Here is an 18,088-nt window from a genome sequence, read left to right on the forward strand (position 1 = left end):
CCTGCCTTCCATGGGGGGGGGGGGGCTCACCTCCTCCTGAAGTATTGGAAGTAAATCATCCAGTACAAATTTGTACTGCAGGTAATCAGAAATGACAACTCGTCAGTTTTTGAAAAAAACACCCTTCCTAGGCATTCCTGATGCTCTAAAACAGCAAATAAAAATGATTCCACCTTTCTTAGAGGACCTGCTGTACAGTGCTCTTCCATCTAATTCTTCTATCATAAGCAGGCACAGGATTCTAATCATGCCGCCTTCTTCTTTCAGCTTTTCCCGGTTAGGGGTCACCACAGCGGATCACCTGTTTCCATTTCTTCCTGTCCTCTGCTTCTTGCTCTGTAATACCAACCACCTGCATGTCCTCTCTAACTACATCCATAAACCTTATCTTAGGCCTTCCTCTTTTCCTCTTACCTGGCAGCTTCATCCTTAGCATCCTTTTCCAAATATACCCAGCATCCCTCCTCAGCACATGTCCAAACCAACGCAATCTCGCCTCTCTAGCTTTGTCTCCAAACTGTCCAACCTAGGCCGACCCTCTAATATAATTATTCCTAATCCTGTCTACCCTCGTCACACCCAGTGCAAATCTTAACATCTTTAACTCTGCCACATCCAGCTCTGACTCCTGCCTTTTTGTCAGTGCCACTGTCTCCAACCCATATAACATAGCTGGTCTCACTACCCTTTTGTAGACCTTCCCTTTCACTCTTACTGGTACCCGTCTGTCACAAATCACTCCTGACACTCTTCTCCACCCACTCCACCCTGCCTGTACTCTCTTCTTCACCTCTCTTCCACACTCGCCATTACTCTGAACTGTTGATCCCAAGTATTTAAACTCATCCACCTTTGCCACCTCTAGTCCTTGCATCCTCCCCATTCCTCTACCCTCCCTTTCATTCACACACATATATTCCGTCTTAGTCCGGCTGACCTTCATTCCTCTCCCCTCTAGAGCATATCTCCACCTCTCCAGGGTCTCCTCAACCTGTTCCCTACTCTCACTGCATATCACAATGTCATCTGCAAACATCGTAGTCCACGGGGACTCCTGTCTGATCTCGTCTGTCAACCTGTCCATCACCAGTGCAAATAAGAAAGGGCTCAGAGTTGATCCTTGATGTAATCCCACCTCCACCTTAAAAGCATCCGTCACTCCCATTGCAGATCTCACCGCTGTCACACTACCCTTGTACATATCCTGTACCACTCTTACATACTTCTCTGCCACTCCCGACTTCCTCATACACTACCACAACTCCTCCCTAGGCACCCTGTCGTATGCTTTCTCTAAGTCCACAAAGACACAATGCAACTCCTTCTGACCTTCTTTGTACTTCTCCATCAGCACTCTCAGAGCAAACATCGCATCTGTTGTGCTCTTTCCTGGCATGAAACCATACTGCTGATCACTAATCATCACCTCCCTTCTTAACCTAACGTCCACTACTCTTTCCCATAATTTCATGCTGTGACTGATAAATTTTATCCTGCTGTAGTTACTACAGCTCTGCACATCACCCTTATTCTTAAAAATCGGTACCAAAACACTTTTTCTCCACTCCTCAGGCATCCTCTCACTTTACAAGATTTCATTAAACAATCTGGTTAAAATTCCATTGCCATTTCTCCTAAACACCTCCAAGCTTCCACAGGTATGTCATCTGGGCCAAACAGCCTTTCCATTCTTCGTCCTCTTCATAGCTATCCTTACTTCCGCCTTGCTAATCCGTTGCACTTCCTGATTCACTATCCTCACATCATCCAGCCTTCTCTCTCTCATTCTCTTCATTCATGAGCCCCTCAAAGTACTCCTTCCATCTGTTCAACACATTCTCCTCACTAGTGAGTACGTTTCCCTCATTATCCCTTATCACCCTTACCTGCTGCACATCTTTCCTAGCTCGGTCCCTCTGTCTAGCCAATCGTTACAGGTCCTTTTCTCCCTCCTTAGTGTCCAACCTTTCATGCAACTGTCTATATGTCTTAGTGCCTAAAAACGAAGGAACATGGAAACTCAATTCTGGACCTTTCAAAAGTTAACAGTTTTCAGGTAGTGCCAGATTTCATAGGTAGGTACTAGGCTATCGGCCTAAGGGCCTAAGTAAGCCTAGCCAACAGGGTTCCCTGGCTTACGACACCCAAGAAAGTAATTTTCCTGTGTCCCTGTTGAGCAGAGCCACCAAAGTGGTCCCCGGGGTGCATTTCCTATTTCCCTTCCACTTATCAAGATTTTTCTTGAAGAGTGCTAATGAGGAACTTTGCTTGACATAGATGGGTAGCTTGTTCCAGAGTATGGGAAGTCTCTGGGACAGGAATCTATCTCTCCAGCATGTCCTGTTTATTGTGGTGACAAGGTTTAGGTTCTTAGACCATGTAGCTTGGCGGGATTGGGATTTCTTTAGGTGTAGCATGTCCAACAACTCTGGGTTTGACATAGCTTTTTATGTTAGGCAGAGATCACCTCAGAGTAGGCAATATGCTATGGAGTAAAGTTGGAGTTTTTTGAGACTATTAGTGTAGGGCATCTGTTTGAGGCCAGTAATCCTCTTTGTGAGGTACTTCTGTGGCCTTTCCAGCTGCTGCAGATATCCTGTGAGGTACATTCCAAAAGGGGCATTGTACTCTATAGTGGGTCTGAGTGTCGAGTAGAGGGGAACAATGACCTCTTTTTTCCTGGATGAGAACCCTTTTATGATGTGTGCCATGTAGAAGGATTTCCTGACTACTGTGGCAATGTGATTATCAAAGGAGAGACTACTGTCCACCTGGGTCCCCTGGTCTGTTATCACACATTCGGCGTAAAGTAGACTGCCGCCTATATGGTAGTTCATGGGTACAGAGTTTTTACCAAAGGGGATGACAGTGCACTTTTTGGCATTGAGCTTGAGGCCATGGCTCTGACACCAGGCATCTGTCTCAGTGAGGCCCTTTTGTAGGATGTCCACATCATTTGGGGACTCAACTAACGCTCCTAGTTTGCAGTCATCTGCAAACTTCATTAGCCAAAGGCCTTCTGTGTTATCCTGCACTTCAGAGAAGTAGATACCAAACAGGAGAGGTGCCAGGACTGAACCCTGTGGTACTCCACTTGTCACTGTTTGGAGTCAGATTTGGAGTCTGCAACTTTTACAGTGTGAGTTCTGTCAGTGAGCCAATTGGCAACCCGTCTTGTGACGTAGGGATTTATACCTAGTTTAGTGAGTTTAGCTATAATTTCAGAATGGGGGGTGGTGTTGAAAGCTTTGGTGAGGTCAAGATAGGCTGTGTGAAACACCTAACCCTCGTCTACACCTTTGGCGACTGCCTCAAAGAAGTCGATCAGGTTCAGGAGGCATGGGGTCCGAGGTTACCAATGTCTTTGTTTATAAGTTCCATGATGTTATGTTCCATGACCTTACAGACCAGGCTCGTCAGGCTAATAGGGCGATAGTTCCTGGGTTCAGTGGTGACTCCCCCTTTGTAGAGTGGGGTACTGTTGCTGTGCGCTATTCAGTGGGCACAAAGCCTGATGTGAGACTATGATTGAACATGGTGCTTAGGTGGGGAGCCAGTTCATTCTGAAGTTCGAGTAAAACGTAGCCTGGGATATTGTCCAGTCCCGTGGATGCTGTGTTTTTGGCTTTAGAGAGTGCAGTTTTTATCTGCATAGCTGTGATTACAGGGACCCTGCATTCTTTCTGTATAGATATGGGCCCTTAAGGGGGTGAGAGGGGGGGTAAAGTAACACTGAACCTATCTGCCAGGACGTTGGCAGTATCAGTTGGTTCTGTAATTTTCATGCCGTTGTGCTGTAACTCCGAGCAGATCTGGGTGTTGCCATTGAGATTCTTGACATAGCTATAGAATGCTTTGTGGTTGTCCCTAGAATCTTTTGCAGTATACCTAGACATTATACTTTCATACTTATTATTCGGATAATGTGTGTTAGTGAAAAGCCTCTTCAGATTTGAATTCTTTAAAAAATAAATTGAGAGGTATGCACTCTTCCTTTCTCTTGTGCATGCAGATGCAGAGTAACTGTCTCAATTGCAGTTTTTCCTGTGTTTTTTTTTTATTTGCTTACCAAGGGGTAAGTGGAACTGCATGTTTTTGTAAATGATGTTGCATTTGCTTGTGCTAGTTTTATTTTTTACCTTTTTATGATTAAGTTGTACTCATTAAACAATAAATCTGCATTTAACAAGCATAAAAAAGTGTAGACTGGTTGCTTTTTCAGTCCCTGCTCCATGGCTGCTTAAAATGATGCCATGAAGCAATGGACTTTTAAACAGGGTTTTATCTGTCCAGTGATAGCCTGTTGGGAAATCTTCATTCTCCATTATGGTAGATGTTGTACATTTAGCCCATTGTCTAAGAAACCGTAAACAGCATCAGGAAAAATGTGTGGTAAGTAGGACACATGCATAGATATTTAAAGAAACAACACTGTCTCTTGTTGCTGTATCTTTCAGGCCATGTGTACATATCTAGTATGTTTTTGTTGGTTTCCCTTAATTAGGTCACTTGATAGAGAACGTTCTCGAAGAAGCAGATCACGACGGAGGAGGCGATCTAGATCTCGAGGCCGACGAAGAGGCAGGAGTAGTAGTAAAGCCAAGGAGGACAAGTTTAAGGGAAGTCTTTCTGAGGGAATGAAACCTGAGCAGGAATCTTCAGATGATAAGTAAGACTTTTTGCCTTATGGTTTAATTATCAGCATTTAGAGTAATGAAAATGTTGTCCCAGCTCTGCTTCTTTGTTGGTGGGTGGTATTGGGAGTGTTTTTTGTGCTTGCATATCGGAATTTGTTCTTACTGTTGACTCATGAATGTGCCAGTGCAGTAGTATTTGTTACAGAACCTCTGGTGTGAGAGTTGTACACTCCACTTAAACATATTTCTAATATCATTTTGTAGGTGAGTAGCATTAAGGATTACTGTAGTTGTGTGTCACCAGTTCTCAAGGAAATAATGAGTTTTTGAATGTAAGCTAACAGGTGCTGTTTCGTATAAAACAATTAGCCATAAGTCAGTGGAGGGTTTATATCACTTCATCAAATGACTATTCACCGAATAGCCATTCGTCAACACATATTAATCGAAGCCGCTCTTCATCGAACGACAAATTTTAAGTAGGGCAAACAAACAGGTGGGCAACCGAGTGACCTCAAAAAATAGAATTTAAAACCTGCCAAGGTGGGGTGCTACGCCTCCACGTCCCCCAATCTGGGAGGCTGCTCCCCCTCCCACCCCCACCCCCTAACTAAATATATCAACTCTGAGATTGCACTACAGTGGGGAGAGGGGCAAATTCCAGACGGTGACCAACTGCTTTTCCCTAGTTAAAAATATGCCATTCAGCGAAGTGCAGCTTTGACAAATAGGTGTTTGATGAATGGCTATTCGCTGAATAGCCATTCAAAAGAATATAGACCCATCAGTGGAAACGTTTTTCGCCAAGACTGTTGGCTTGGAGGGAAGCTCTGACTACAATCTAGGCAACCCAAGCTTAGGTAATAGAGGGCAGAGAAAGATTTTGATTTTACTTCACGTTCGTTTACTGGGAAAGTCTGACAAAGATAATTTCCCTATTTTCTGCAGCAGCCCGGGAGAAAAGCTCTACATTGACTTAATTTAGTTAGAGTTGAAGTTATTATAAGACATAATACAGAAGAACAGCTGTTAACCAATTAAAAAAAAATTCAGCTTCAGTTCATACGGTGAAACCTATATGTACATTGCACAAATGTCTAGATAGATATAACAAACTGAAAAAGAACATTATCAATAGTTAAAGAATTCGCAAGTTGCAGTAAAGAGAAATGACATTCACCTAACTATAAACATTTGTGTTAACTTGGGATAAATATGGCTAGGCTTGCATGGGCTCTTGGGCCATTAGCCCGGTAACCTCCTTCTATGTACATTAAACACACTGAGTACACTGTCTGCACTAGAGATGGCTAGGTAATATAGCCTAGGCAAAACTATATTTGTCTCTTATCTAAGAAATAATTTGACTATTTTCAGAGAGAAGGAATTAGAAAGAAATATGATAGGGGTGGAAAGAAGAATGGGCTTCTTTAGGCTGGGGTAATGCAGGAGAAGAGCCAACTCGTATTTAGGTAGTCTTTTAGTAGCAGTTTGAATTTGGAGAGGTTAGAGGTAGATTTAATTTGCAGGGGGTGAGAATTCCATTTCTTACCGACAGAGTACGAGTACAGACTTTGGTCAGAGGATTTTTGGGGCTTGTTTATGCACTGAGAAGATATTAATTAGGTCGAAATAGTCTGGGTGGTAGGAAGGGAGAATAGAGATAAAAGCAGGTAAGCCATTGGCTTTGTGAATAATATGTTTGGAGATAAGATGTATGTACTCTAAATGGTGAAGCAGTTAGAGCCGGTTCAGTGTCTTAAAGGCAGTACAGTGGTGGATGTGGTATTTGTTTGTGGCAAACTTTGCAACCTTATCACAGTATGCCTCCAGCATATTTTTAATTGTATCCTGAAAGTTGCTTAGGATGGGAGCATTGTATGAGAGAGATAGTAGAAGGTAGGTAGTGGCAGGAGTGGTTTTAGTGGTGGTGTTAAGGAAGCTTTTTATGTCTGTAGAGCATTCCTACTTTTTGGTGAGTCGTTTTTGTTATTTTGAACATGCAGATCAAATTTAAAGCTATCATGTATAATCACTCTGAGAAGTTTTGTATCAGAGATTACTTCAGTTTCAGATTTTTTTAGTGAAAAGACTTCAAATTTTGCTTTTTCCAGCATGTGTGATTTATTGAAAAAAATGTAGCAGTAACTTTGTTTTTTTAGGGTTGAGTAGTAGCTAAGCATTTTGGATCCATTTCACAACTGAGGAAAAAGCTTCTTATGTAATATGGAGGAGTTGAGGCAGGTCATTAGATACACGTATAGGTTCATAGGTAGGTACTAGGCTGTCTGCCCGAGGGCATTTATAAGCCTAGCCAGAGTGTGTCGGCTTTCGCCGCCCCATTAATTAATTAACTGATCCTCTGTCAAGCAGAGCCAATGAAGTCATCCCAGGGGGTGTATTTTCTGTTACCCATCTACTCGTTAAGGTTTCTCTTGAAGAGTGTTAGTGAGGGGCTCTGCCTGATGTAATTTGGAATTTTGTTCCAAAGCATGGGGAGTCTCTGTGACAGAAATCTATCCCTCCGGCATGTTCTATTTATTGTTGTGGCGAGGTTTAGCTCACCAGAGCACGTGGCTCGCAGTGACTTGGATTTCTCTAGGTTGAGCATCAATTCTGAGTTGGACATGGCTTTGTAAGTCAGGCAGAGATCACCTCTGAGTAAGCGATATGCCACTGAGTACAGCCGGAGTTTTTTTTCAGTCGGGCTGCATAGGACATATGTTTGAGACTGGTAATCCTCTTGGTGAGGTACTTTTGTGGTCTTTCCAGCTGTTGGAAGTGTCTTGTGAGGTACATCCCAAATGGGACATTGTACTCTATGATGGGTCTAATGAGTGACGAGTAGAGGGACACTATAACCTCTTCATTTCTAGATATGAGCCCTTTAGTAATTAGATGGGCCACATAGAAGGATTTCCTAACTACTTTGGCAAATATGATTGTCAAAGGAGAGATTACTATCTACCTGGGTCCCTAGATCTCTTATTACCTCTGGGGGCTGCCACCTATGTGGTAATTTGTGGGTGTTTTGTTTTTCCCAAACGGGATGACTAAACAAAAAAATATCTCTTGTTTTCCCGCCTTACTGAGCTAGAATAGTCCAGTTTCAGAGCTTGCTGATCCCTGGGCTTTGTTTGCAGTTCCTGTTACTGATTCTTTACCTAATTTGGAAGAGAGGAAGTTCCCTTGCTTACCAGTGGGAGTGGGAAGCAGCTGCCTGTTGGTCCAGTTTTGTGAGGTTTCAGCCAGCAACTTGTAGTTTATTGGTCGTTTTGGGCCAGTTCCTAGCTTCTTTCAGCCCCCTGATATAAAACACGCTGAACGCGCGTTTTTTAGCTTGTACCTACTCAGCACAGATCCTCGTGGTGGCCAGCAGAGTAATCCAAGCTTCAGAGAGCTAAAAAAGCGACTTTACCTGATTTAAGTATATTTTTGTGGCTTTCCACTTCTATTTACCTAGCAACTGTATTTCTGCTTGCTGATACATTGTTATTGTTTATTCTGCATTTATTCTGTTATTGCACTTGTTTCTCAGTTTGTTACTTTTAAAATCTGTAACTGTTGCAAATTGTTTGTGTAGGCTGTGATAGCCGATTTATAGCATTTATAAGTGTTTACTGTATCTGTTTCTGCTTGTTTTCTGAAAAAAAAAAAAAAATATCTCTTGTTTTCCTGCCTTACTGAGCTAGAATAGTCCAGTTTCAGAGCTTGCTGATCCCTGGGCTTTGTTTGCAGTTCCTGTTACTGATTCTTTATCTAATTTGGAAGAGAGGAAGTTCCCTTGCTTACCAGTGGGAGTGGGAAGCATTGAGCTGCCTGTTGGTCCAGTTTTGTGAGGTTTCAGCCAGCAACTTGTAGTTTATTGGTCATTTTGGGCCAGTTCCTAGCTTCTTTCAGCCCCCTGATATAAAACACGCTGAACGCGCGTTAGCGCGATTTAGCGGTTAAGCAGATTTAAACTATTAGGGCTACCTAAAGTCCACTTTTCAAATTTTCCCTTAAAACTACCTTCCTCGAACTATACTACTGATCTAATCAGCGTATCCTATAACTAAAAAGATCATCTCTACTTGACTCCAAGTAGAATATTCTCTATCTGTTAAACCTAGCACTTGCTCCTACAGTACTTATTACCTTGATACGGCACTCTTGTCATAGATAGTACCCCAAAAAGGCATACCCCCATTTCTCTGTCACCCACACCCCCCGGAATCTTTTTTAAAGTTTTTTTGTCTATTCCTTCTAGCATGTCGAGGGATCAGTTGCTAGTGTCCTCTCCTGCTCAGCTGGTGAACCTGGGAATTTTGAGGCAATGTTACAATTGCCTCATGTACACAGACAACCCTCTCCTCCTCCCACAAAACACAAATACATGCGAGAGATGCAACTATACGGCCAAACTGGAGGCTGAGCTCTCTCAACATAGGACTGGCAAGACCAGTCAGGAGGAGAAGGTTACCACACACACTATAGACCCAGTCTCACATAGCACCATCACAACCTCAAATCATACACATAAACACACAAAGACATACTCGGAGGCTCTGATCAAAAATCTACCAAAACAGCAGAGGCCACCAAAGCAGACACCCAAACAACCACCACCTCAGAACACAACACCTGCAACACATAGACCTCACAGTCAGAGTGTCAAACAGTCACAGCCCTTAAGGCCAAACACAATGCCAGACACACTAGTCATTGGTGACTCCATAGTCAGACACACTGACGCCCCGCACACCAGACTGAGTAAGGAGAAGGTCACAGTAAGCTGCCTGTCGGGCGCTAGAATCCGCCACATAACGCAAGCACTCAGGTCTCACAACAGCAGGTACAAATACGACTCAGTCATTGTCCACGCTGGTGTAAACGACCTGAGACGTACCTCCTTGGACTACATGAAAAGAGACATTGAGGAGCTCTCTGATTATGTAGCCCAGGCAGGTATGACCCTGACCTTGAGCAGTATTCTACCTTCACCAAGAATGATGCCACAATACAGAGATAAGATGATCAGCTTTAACAATTGGCTTAAACACTGGTGTCATTCAAAGGGGATCCAGTGTCTGTCTGCCTGGGATGACATGCTGGACAAGCCACGCTGCTTCACAAGGGACGGCTTGCACTTGTCACCCCTGGGATTCCGGATTTTGGCAAAGGCTCTTGCCACCCCCATAGTGCCTTTTTTAGGCAAGGCTCAAATTCTAAACCTACCACCCTAGAACACAAAAAAGGAAAAAAACTAAGGGTAATGCTGCTCAATGCCAGAAGTCTAAATCTCAAAATGCACACACTCGAGGCCCTTCTCAGTATGGAGAACATCGATGTCTGTGCTGTGACAGAAACCTGGTTCAAGGCTCCTGAGAGCACCCCAGCACTATCAGGTTTTACCTCATATCATGCATTCCGGCCCCAAAATCCGGACAATACCAAGAAAGGAGGGGGGGTATCCATATTCATCAAGGACACCCACACCTCAAGACTGGTGGCAATGCATGATGCATCGGAGACCATCCAGGTGCAATTAACCATAGGCAAGACTGCGCTGCAAATTGTAGCATGTTACAGGCCACCCTCACAAACTCAGGAACCTCACATGGCCTTCCTGAAAACACTAGAGGGGATAAATGTATCACCAAACACCATCATACTAGGTGACTTCAATTACCCTAATATAGACTGGGAACACTACTCAAGCCCAAACACCCTAGCCCAAAAGTTACTGGAATTCATAAACTCAAATGCCATGGAACAACTAGTCACCATCCCCACAAGAGGAGATAACATACTTGATCTCATCATCACGAACATGGGAGCACAATGTTCAACACCGGAAGTATACCCCTCACTGGTGAGATCAGATCACAAACTAATCTCACTGGAGGTCCTCATCCCACCCCCACCTGAAATAAAAAAGACCACTGTAAAGAACTTCTCGAAAGCCGACTTCACACTTCTAAAGACTAGTGTGGTCTCCTTTAAGGCCCCTGAGCCGGCGGAAAACATTACTCAAGCCGCTGAATCACTTACAAATGCCTTCTACCAGCACCTGCAGGACTGCATGGATAAGGCAATCCCAAGCAAAACAAAGACTCTTTGTACCAAAGGCAAGCGTCCAGTCTGGTGGACCCCAGCCATAAACAAACTATACAACAAAAGGAGGAGGCTACTACAAGATAGAGCAAAATCCTTAAAAGGTAAGACACCCTTGATCACTATAAGTAAAAAACTAAGAGCTCTCATAAAATCATCCAAAGCAAATTTTGAGAGAAAAATAGCTAAAGACTCAAAAGACAATCATAAGGCCTTCTTTAGCTATGTTAGAAACCTGGGAGGAAACTCCCAGATATGCTCAGAACTAGTTCAAAATGATGTGAAGGTTACTGATCCAACAGACATTGCCAACATACTGGCTGACAGGTTCAGTGCAAACTTCTCCCCCCCAAAAGGAGAGATATCTATACCAAACAATTGCAGCCCCCCAAACATCTCCAACGCCCAAGTGAGAACTGCTCTCTCCAAAGCAAAAAACACAGCATCCATGGGACCTGATGGTGTCCCCGGCTGTCTGCTCCACGAACTCAATGAGGAATTAAACCCACAGGTAGGACAGCTGTTTAATCAAAGTCTTACCTCTGGATACGTACCCAGGGAGTGGCGCACTGCAACTGTGGTCCCACTTCACAAAGGCGGTGCCTCCACCGACCCTGGAAATTACCGGCCCATTAGCTTGACAAGCCTTATCTGCAAAGCCATGGAGAGGATCATAATGGACCTCATAAATAAAGACATAGGGAATTTGCAGACTTTGGATCCAACCCAGTTTGGCTTTGTCAAAGGCAGATCATGCCTTTTAAACTTGGTTGACTTTTTCGAAACAGTCACCAAAGCCATTGATGAGGGAAAGGCAGTCCATACAGCCTACCTCGATCTGGCGAAGGCCTTCGATACAATACCCCACTCGGGTATCATTGAAAAACTCATCAGCTTAAATGTTAACCCATACATCACAAGATGGGTTGCAAACTGGCTGAGTGACAGAACCCACAGGGTCAGAGTTGCTGGCGCCATGTCAGACTCAAAGCCTGTCACAAGTGGTGTCCCACAGGGCTCAGTCCTGGGCCCACTCTTGTTTGGCATCTACTTTTCCAAGTACAAGCAAACACAGGAGGGTTATGGCTGACAAAGTTTGCAGATGACTGCAAACTGGGCCATAGTAGAAAACACATCTGACACAGATATCCTTCAGAAGGGTCTCACAGAAACGGATAACTGGTGCCAGAACCATGGCCTAAAGTTAAATGCCAAAAAATGCATAGTCATACCCTTCGGGAAAAACAAGGTTACCCCTAGCTACCAAATAGGTGGCAATCCACTGAGCACAGAAGAAGTTATCAGGGACCTGGGGACCCAGGTTGATAGTAGTCTGTCATTCGACACCCATGTAGCTAAAGTAGTTAGGAAGACCTTCTACATTGCCCACCTTATCATGAAGGGATTCTCATCTAGATCAAGGGAGGTCATAGTCTCCCTTTACTCATCACTCATCAGACCAATGATTGAGCACAATGCCCCATTCGGAATGTATCTGACCCGACACTTGCAGCAGCTGGAGAGGCCACAAAGTTCCTCACCAAAAGGATAAAGGGTCTCAAAAATCTGTCCTATGCTGCCCGACTGAAAGAACTCCAGCTCTATTCAGTCGCACGCTTGCTCAGAGGTGACCTTTGCCTAACATACAAGGCCATGTCAAACCCAGATTTGATGAATATGCTTCACCTCAAAAAATCTAGATCCATCAGAGCCACAAGGGCGGGAGACTTAAACCTCGACACGGCTATTAACAGGACGTGCTGGAGGGATAGATTCATCACCCAAAGACTCCCTATGCTGTGGAACAAAATCCCGGTATATGTGAGGCAGAGCACCTCGCTGGCCTTGTTCAAGAGAAATCTTGACCAATGGATGGGAGATCGCAGATATACCCAGGGATTACCTCAGTGTCACTGCTCGACAGAGGCACAGCAAAATAATGGGTATAGTTCCCCATATTAAAGGGGTGGCGTAAGCCACAAAACGATGGGCTAGGCTTGTAAATGCCCTCGGGCAGATAGCCTAGTATGAACCTATGAACTGTGCATTTTTTGGCATTTAGCTTGAGGCCATGACTTTGACACCAGGTGTCCATCTCAGTAAGGCCCTTTTGGAGGATGTCCGTGTCAGCCGGAGAGTCAGTTATGGCTCCCAGTTTGCAGTCATCGGCGAACTTGGTTAGCCATAGTCCTCCTGTGTTTGCCTGTACTTCTGAGAAGTATATGCCGAACAGTAGGGGTCCCAGGACAGAGCCTTGCGGGGCACCACTTGTGACTGGTTTAGAGTCAGACCTGGAGCCCGCTATTCTTACCATGTGAGTTCTGTCTGTAAGCCAGTTGGCAACCCATCTCATGACGTAGGGGTTTATGGTCAGGCTGGTGAGTTTTTCTGTAATACCTGATTGGGGAATGGTGTCGAAAGCCTTGGCGAGGTCAAGGTAAGCTGTGTGATCCACCTTTCCCACGTCTATGGCCTTGGTGACTGTCTCGAAGAAGTCCACCAGATTTAGTAGACATGATCTGCCCTTAACAAAGCCGAACTGGGTCGGGTCAAATGTTTGGAGATTCCCAAAGTCTTTCTTAATGAGTTCCACGATGATGCTCTCCATAGCCTTGCAGACCAGGCTAGTCAGGCGTATGGGGCGATAGTTACCAGGGTCAGTTGTGGCCCCTCCTTTGTGGAGAGGAGTAACCGTTGCTGTGTGCCATTCTATGGGCATGTGGCTTGTGGAGAGGCTGAGGTTGAACAGCGTGTTTAAGTGGGGGGTTAGTTTGTTCTGTACTTAGTGCAAGACGCAGCCTGGGACACCATCTGGCCCCATTGCTGTGTTTTTGGCTTTCTAAATGGCTGTTTTCACCTGTGCGTCTGTGATTTTTCGGACCCTACTCTTTTCCCGTATTGTTGTGGGCCCTTTTGGAGGTGAGGAGGGGGGTGAAGTTTGCACTGAATCTTTCTTTCGAAGTTAGCCTTGGATGATTTCATGAGGGGCATCAGTTTCTTACTGATACTGATCAGGGATGTCTTTCCTTCTTGGTATTTGCTTTTTTTTCTGAACTAGTTTTTTCCTCCTATTGTACAGCCTGTTTATTGCTGGGGTCCACCAAACTGGTTTCCTTCTCTTAGAGGAGTGAGTCTTGGTTTTGCTAGGGATGGCACGATCCATGCATCCTAGTAGGTGCTCATAGAGTGCATTTGTAAAGGTTTCTGCATCTTTGGTAGCGTTATCCTTTAGCGTGGGGGCTGTGAAACTTACCACCTCTGTCTTAAGTAAGGTGAAGTTTGCTTTGGAAAAGATTTTTACTGTGGTTTCCCTAGTTGGGGATGGTGGTGGGGTGTGGACATCCAGAGTGATTAGTTTATGGTCTGATCTAACCAGTAACGGGTTGACCATGTTGGTGATGACCAGGTCCAATATGTTTTCACCTCTGGTAGGGGAGTTTACCAGCTGATCCAGGGCGTTTGAGTTGATGAATTCCACGAAGCGCTGGGCCTGGGAATTTGTACTCGAGTAGATTTCCCAGTGAATGATAGGGTAATTAAAATCGCCCAATATCAGGCTGTTCGGTAGGACCTGATAGGCGGAGTGGTGGTCCTGGGTCATGGAGGGTGATCTTTAGCAGGCCACAATTTGCATTGCAGATTTGCCTGATGTTAGTTGCACATGGATGATCTCAGAGGTATCATGCTGTGCCACTAACCTGGAGGTGTAGGTATCCTTGTTGAATATGGATACACCCCCTCCTTTTGTGTTTCGGTCCATGTTCTGTGGCCGAAACGTGTGGTATGAGTTGTAGCTCGGTAGTACTGGGGTGCTCTCTGGAGCCTTGAACCAAGTTTCAGTTACTGCACAGATGTCAACGTTCTCCATAATGAGGAGTGCTTCCAGCTCGTGCATTTTGAGATTTAAACTCGTGGCATTGAGTAGCATAACCCTCAGTTTTTTGTTAATTGTGCTGTTTACGGAGGTGGGTTTGACTTTTGAGCCTTGCCTAAAAAAGGCATTATGGGGGTAGCAAGAGGCTTGGCCAGTATTCGAAAGCCTAGGGGTTACAGGTGCAAGCCATCTCTTGCAAAGCAACGTGGCTTGTCGAGCATGTCATCCCAGGCTGACAGACGCTGGATCCCCTTTGAATGACACCAGAAGCTTAGCTAATTGTTGAAATTGACGATTTTTTTCTTTTTACTGAGATATCAGTCTTGGTGAGGGCAGGATGCTACTCAGGGTCAGGGTCATACCAGCCTGGGCTACATGATCAGAGAGCTCTTCCATGTCTCTTTTCATGTAGTCCAGGGAGGCACGTCTCAGGTCATTCACACCAACATGAACAATGACAGAGTCATATTTGTACTTGTTCTGGAGTGACCTGAGTGCTTGTGTTATGTGGCGGATTCTGGCTCCTGACAGGCAGCTAACAGTAACCTTATGCTTGTCCAGCCTAGTGAGTGGGACGTCAGTGTGCCTGACTATAGAGTCACCTATTACTAGTGTGTTAGTTATGTTATTTCTCCTTAAGGGCTGTGATTGTGCGGCACACTGACTTTGTGTTTTATGTGTCGTCTGGTTTGTGACGGGAAGCGCAGTTTGTTTGGGTGTCTGTTTTGCAGGTCTCTGATGCTTTTGCAGGTTTTTATTTAGAGCCTCCAAGTATTATTTTGTGTATTTTTTGCCAGTGCTGTTTTAGTAGGTCTGTGTGCGGCTGGAGTTGTGGTGCAAGTGTTAACTTCCTCCTCTTGACTGTCTGTTCCAGTCTTGGGTGGAGACAGCTTAGCTTCCAGTTTGGCTGTATAATTGCATCTCTCGCATATGTTAGTGTTTTGTGGTAGGAGGAGAGGGTTGTATCTGTACATGAGGCAGTTGTAGCATTACCTCAGGATACCCAGATTCACCAGCTGGACTGGAAAGTGCACCTGAAGTTGCCCTTTGGCCATGCCTGAATAGTAGGGTGAGCTGCTTAGTCGCTTGGTTGGTGAAGGGTGAATAAAGAGCCTTGCCCTGCTTAGGCAATCAGTGTCAGGGTATATTAGTGCTTACTATTAGGTCTGAGCAAGTGCTGGGCTGTAAGATGCTTTTTGAGTGCTTAGGTTGAGAGTTCGACTAGTTTTAAGGGAAAAACTGATGAGGAGACTTAGTGGAGCCAGGAATAATTTAACCGTAGCTAACCGGCACTGCCCGGTGCGCAAAACCATGCAAATGCGTTTTTTATAGTAGGGAAATAAAAGAGGTAGAAATAAGCCCAAAATGTCCAATAAACTACTAACTTCTGGGCTGGAACCTCCAGGGACAGACAGGTTGCTCAAAGCTCAAAGCTCCCTTCTCTCACAGGTGAACAGAGAAACTTCCTTTTATCCAAGTAAGGTATAGGCAACTCAGAAACTAGTATCACAGCCCTGAATTCAGCACTAGCCTGAAAACTGGACTGTACTAGCTTAGAAAGGTGGGAAATGAGGAATTTGTGGGGGTTTTTTTTTTTTTTGAAAGATAAGGCAAAAACTGTAAAAAAATACACTTAAAACAGCTTTAAACAACTGCAAACGATCAGAAAAGGCTATCGCACTTTAGTGTGTAGCTTACAACAGTTAATCAAATATAAGCATGGAATTATTAGCATACTGTATAAGAAAGGCTAGATCTATGGAGGTATAGATGTCATTGATAAAGAGTAGATGGCTAAAAGTAGAGCCTTGGAGTATGCCAATGGAGACATTCATGTTGGGGGGGGGCGAGAGTATTTTGCCATTTTACAAACTGGAGCCTGTCATTTAAATAGCTATTGAACCAAAGTAATGAAGAGAGGAATAGTCCAAATTGAGGTAGTTTAGTGCGAGACACTATTGAAGGCTTTAGACAATTAAATTAACAGGGAAAAAGTGAGTTTGCCTGATTCACTGTATTTGTTTATGGTGTCAGTGAATGATAAGATGGCAGTAGTTGTACTTTGTGTTAGGCAGAAGCCAAGTTGGATGGATGTTAAGATCTGTTCTTAGAGGAGATAGTGGAGGACTTGTTTATGAATATGTCTTTCAAAAATTTTTGAGAGTGGTGTTAATATCGCAGTATGCCGTAATAGGATTTTTGTTTGTAGTGAGGGTACATATGATTCAGCTATTAATCTGTTAATAATAAAGACCGAGTATCCTGTGGTCTCTTCAGCTATTTTTTGGTATTCAGTTGGGAAGTTGTCACCTGCAGTGGAGCAAGGTTCAAGTTTAAGAAGAAGTTTATTTTTTATCATTGATGTAGAGAGTAGAGACCGATCTTGTGTGGATATTGTTAGCAACAGATATATAAGGTGAAGTAGCTTCATGTGTGGATAATGGGGTGGGAGTAAGTTGTAGTGTGTGGGTGTGTGGAGAGTGTTTGTTTTTGTTCTAACCTGTTGTTCATAGAAATACTAGGATCAAATGTTATTGTGGGGACGATAGATGCACTAGATGGGGGTGAAGAGCTTTTAGTTTGGGAGGTAATGCCTTCTGTGAAGTAGTTATCGAATAAGGTAGCAGTTTCTAGTGGGGAGCTGTTATAAGCAAGGCTGGGTTCATTGTCTGTGCCTGGATGTAATAAGTTATGTACCGACGTCCAGAATTTTTTGGGTAATTTTTGTGTGTTTTTTTTACTTAGATCGCACAACTCTGTTGCAGGTTATAGGGAGTTTTAAGTTTAAGCCAATCTTTATAAGCTTTGTCTCTCTTAAACATTGTAGGCATTTCTGAATAGTACGTCATAGCAAGTGATTAATTTTATTCTCTGAATGCGTAGTGGGGCATGGCTGTTTACAGTATTTAATAGTAAGATGTTAAAAGTACTGAGTGCCTCATTGAGTGGGAGATTTCTTGGGGGCAGACCAATTAAAGGCTTTCAGTGAATTGATGGGAGTCTTTATTGAGTTTAGAAAGGTTTTGGGATGTTTTCAAGTCGGTGAGTGCTAAGTTGGTGTTTTTATGGGTAAAATTGCACCTTTACTGCTGATAATTGTTGAATCTAGTGGGTGTCTTGATACGTTATGTGCAAACATAAAGGTTTGTACTAGCTGTTGGAAAGTCTGACGTAAGGTTTTGCCATATATACATGTCCTAGTATGATTTTTTTCATAAGATATGTTAATGGTCCAGGAAAGGATTTCTTCTAAAGTTATTATATTATTTCCAGGTAGAATATTGACTGTAACAAAGCTTAGTGTTGTTTTGTTTTTTTAATGCTTTAGCAGTGATACAAGTATTTTGGCATTTTGGAATTTCTGGGATGTTGTGGGAATAGGGAAAAAGATTTATGAACTTGGATAAATTAAGGCTACCCCGCCTGCTTTCTTGTGGGGTCTGTCAGCTCTGATAATGCTATAACCTGGTGGGAGTAGTTC

At 43.9% G+C, this 18,088-nt stretch overlaps 1 protein-coding gene across 1 annotated transcript in view; it reads left to right on the forward strand.

Moving 5' to 3' along the window:
• Nucleotides 1-18,088, forward strand: part of PRPF4B (pre-mRNA processing factor 4B) — a 1,467,347-nt gene that overhangs the window by 359,380 nt on the left and 1,089,879 nt on the right. Inside the window, exon 4 of the mRNA XM_044065612.1 lies at nt 4,505-4,669. Coding sequence (XP_043921547.1) covers nt 4,505-4,669 — 165 coding nt within the window. The remainder of the gene's footprint in view (nt 1-4,504; nt 4,670-18,088) is intronic.

The sequence above is a fragment of the Protopterus annectens genome, chromosome 3.part0 (genome assembly GCF_019279795.1).
Source record: "Protopterus annectens isolate FY-2018-M chromosome 3.part0, PAN1.0, whole genome shotgun sequence".
Taxonomy (NCBI): Eukaryota; Metazoa; Chordata; order Ceratodontiformes; family Protopteridae; genus Protopterus; species Protopterus annectens.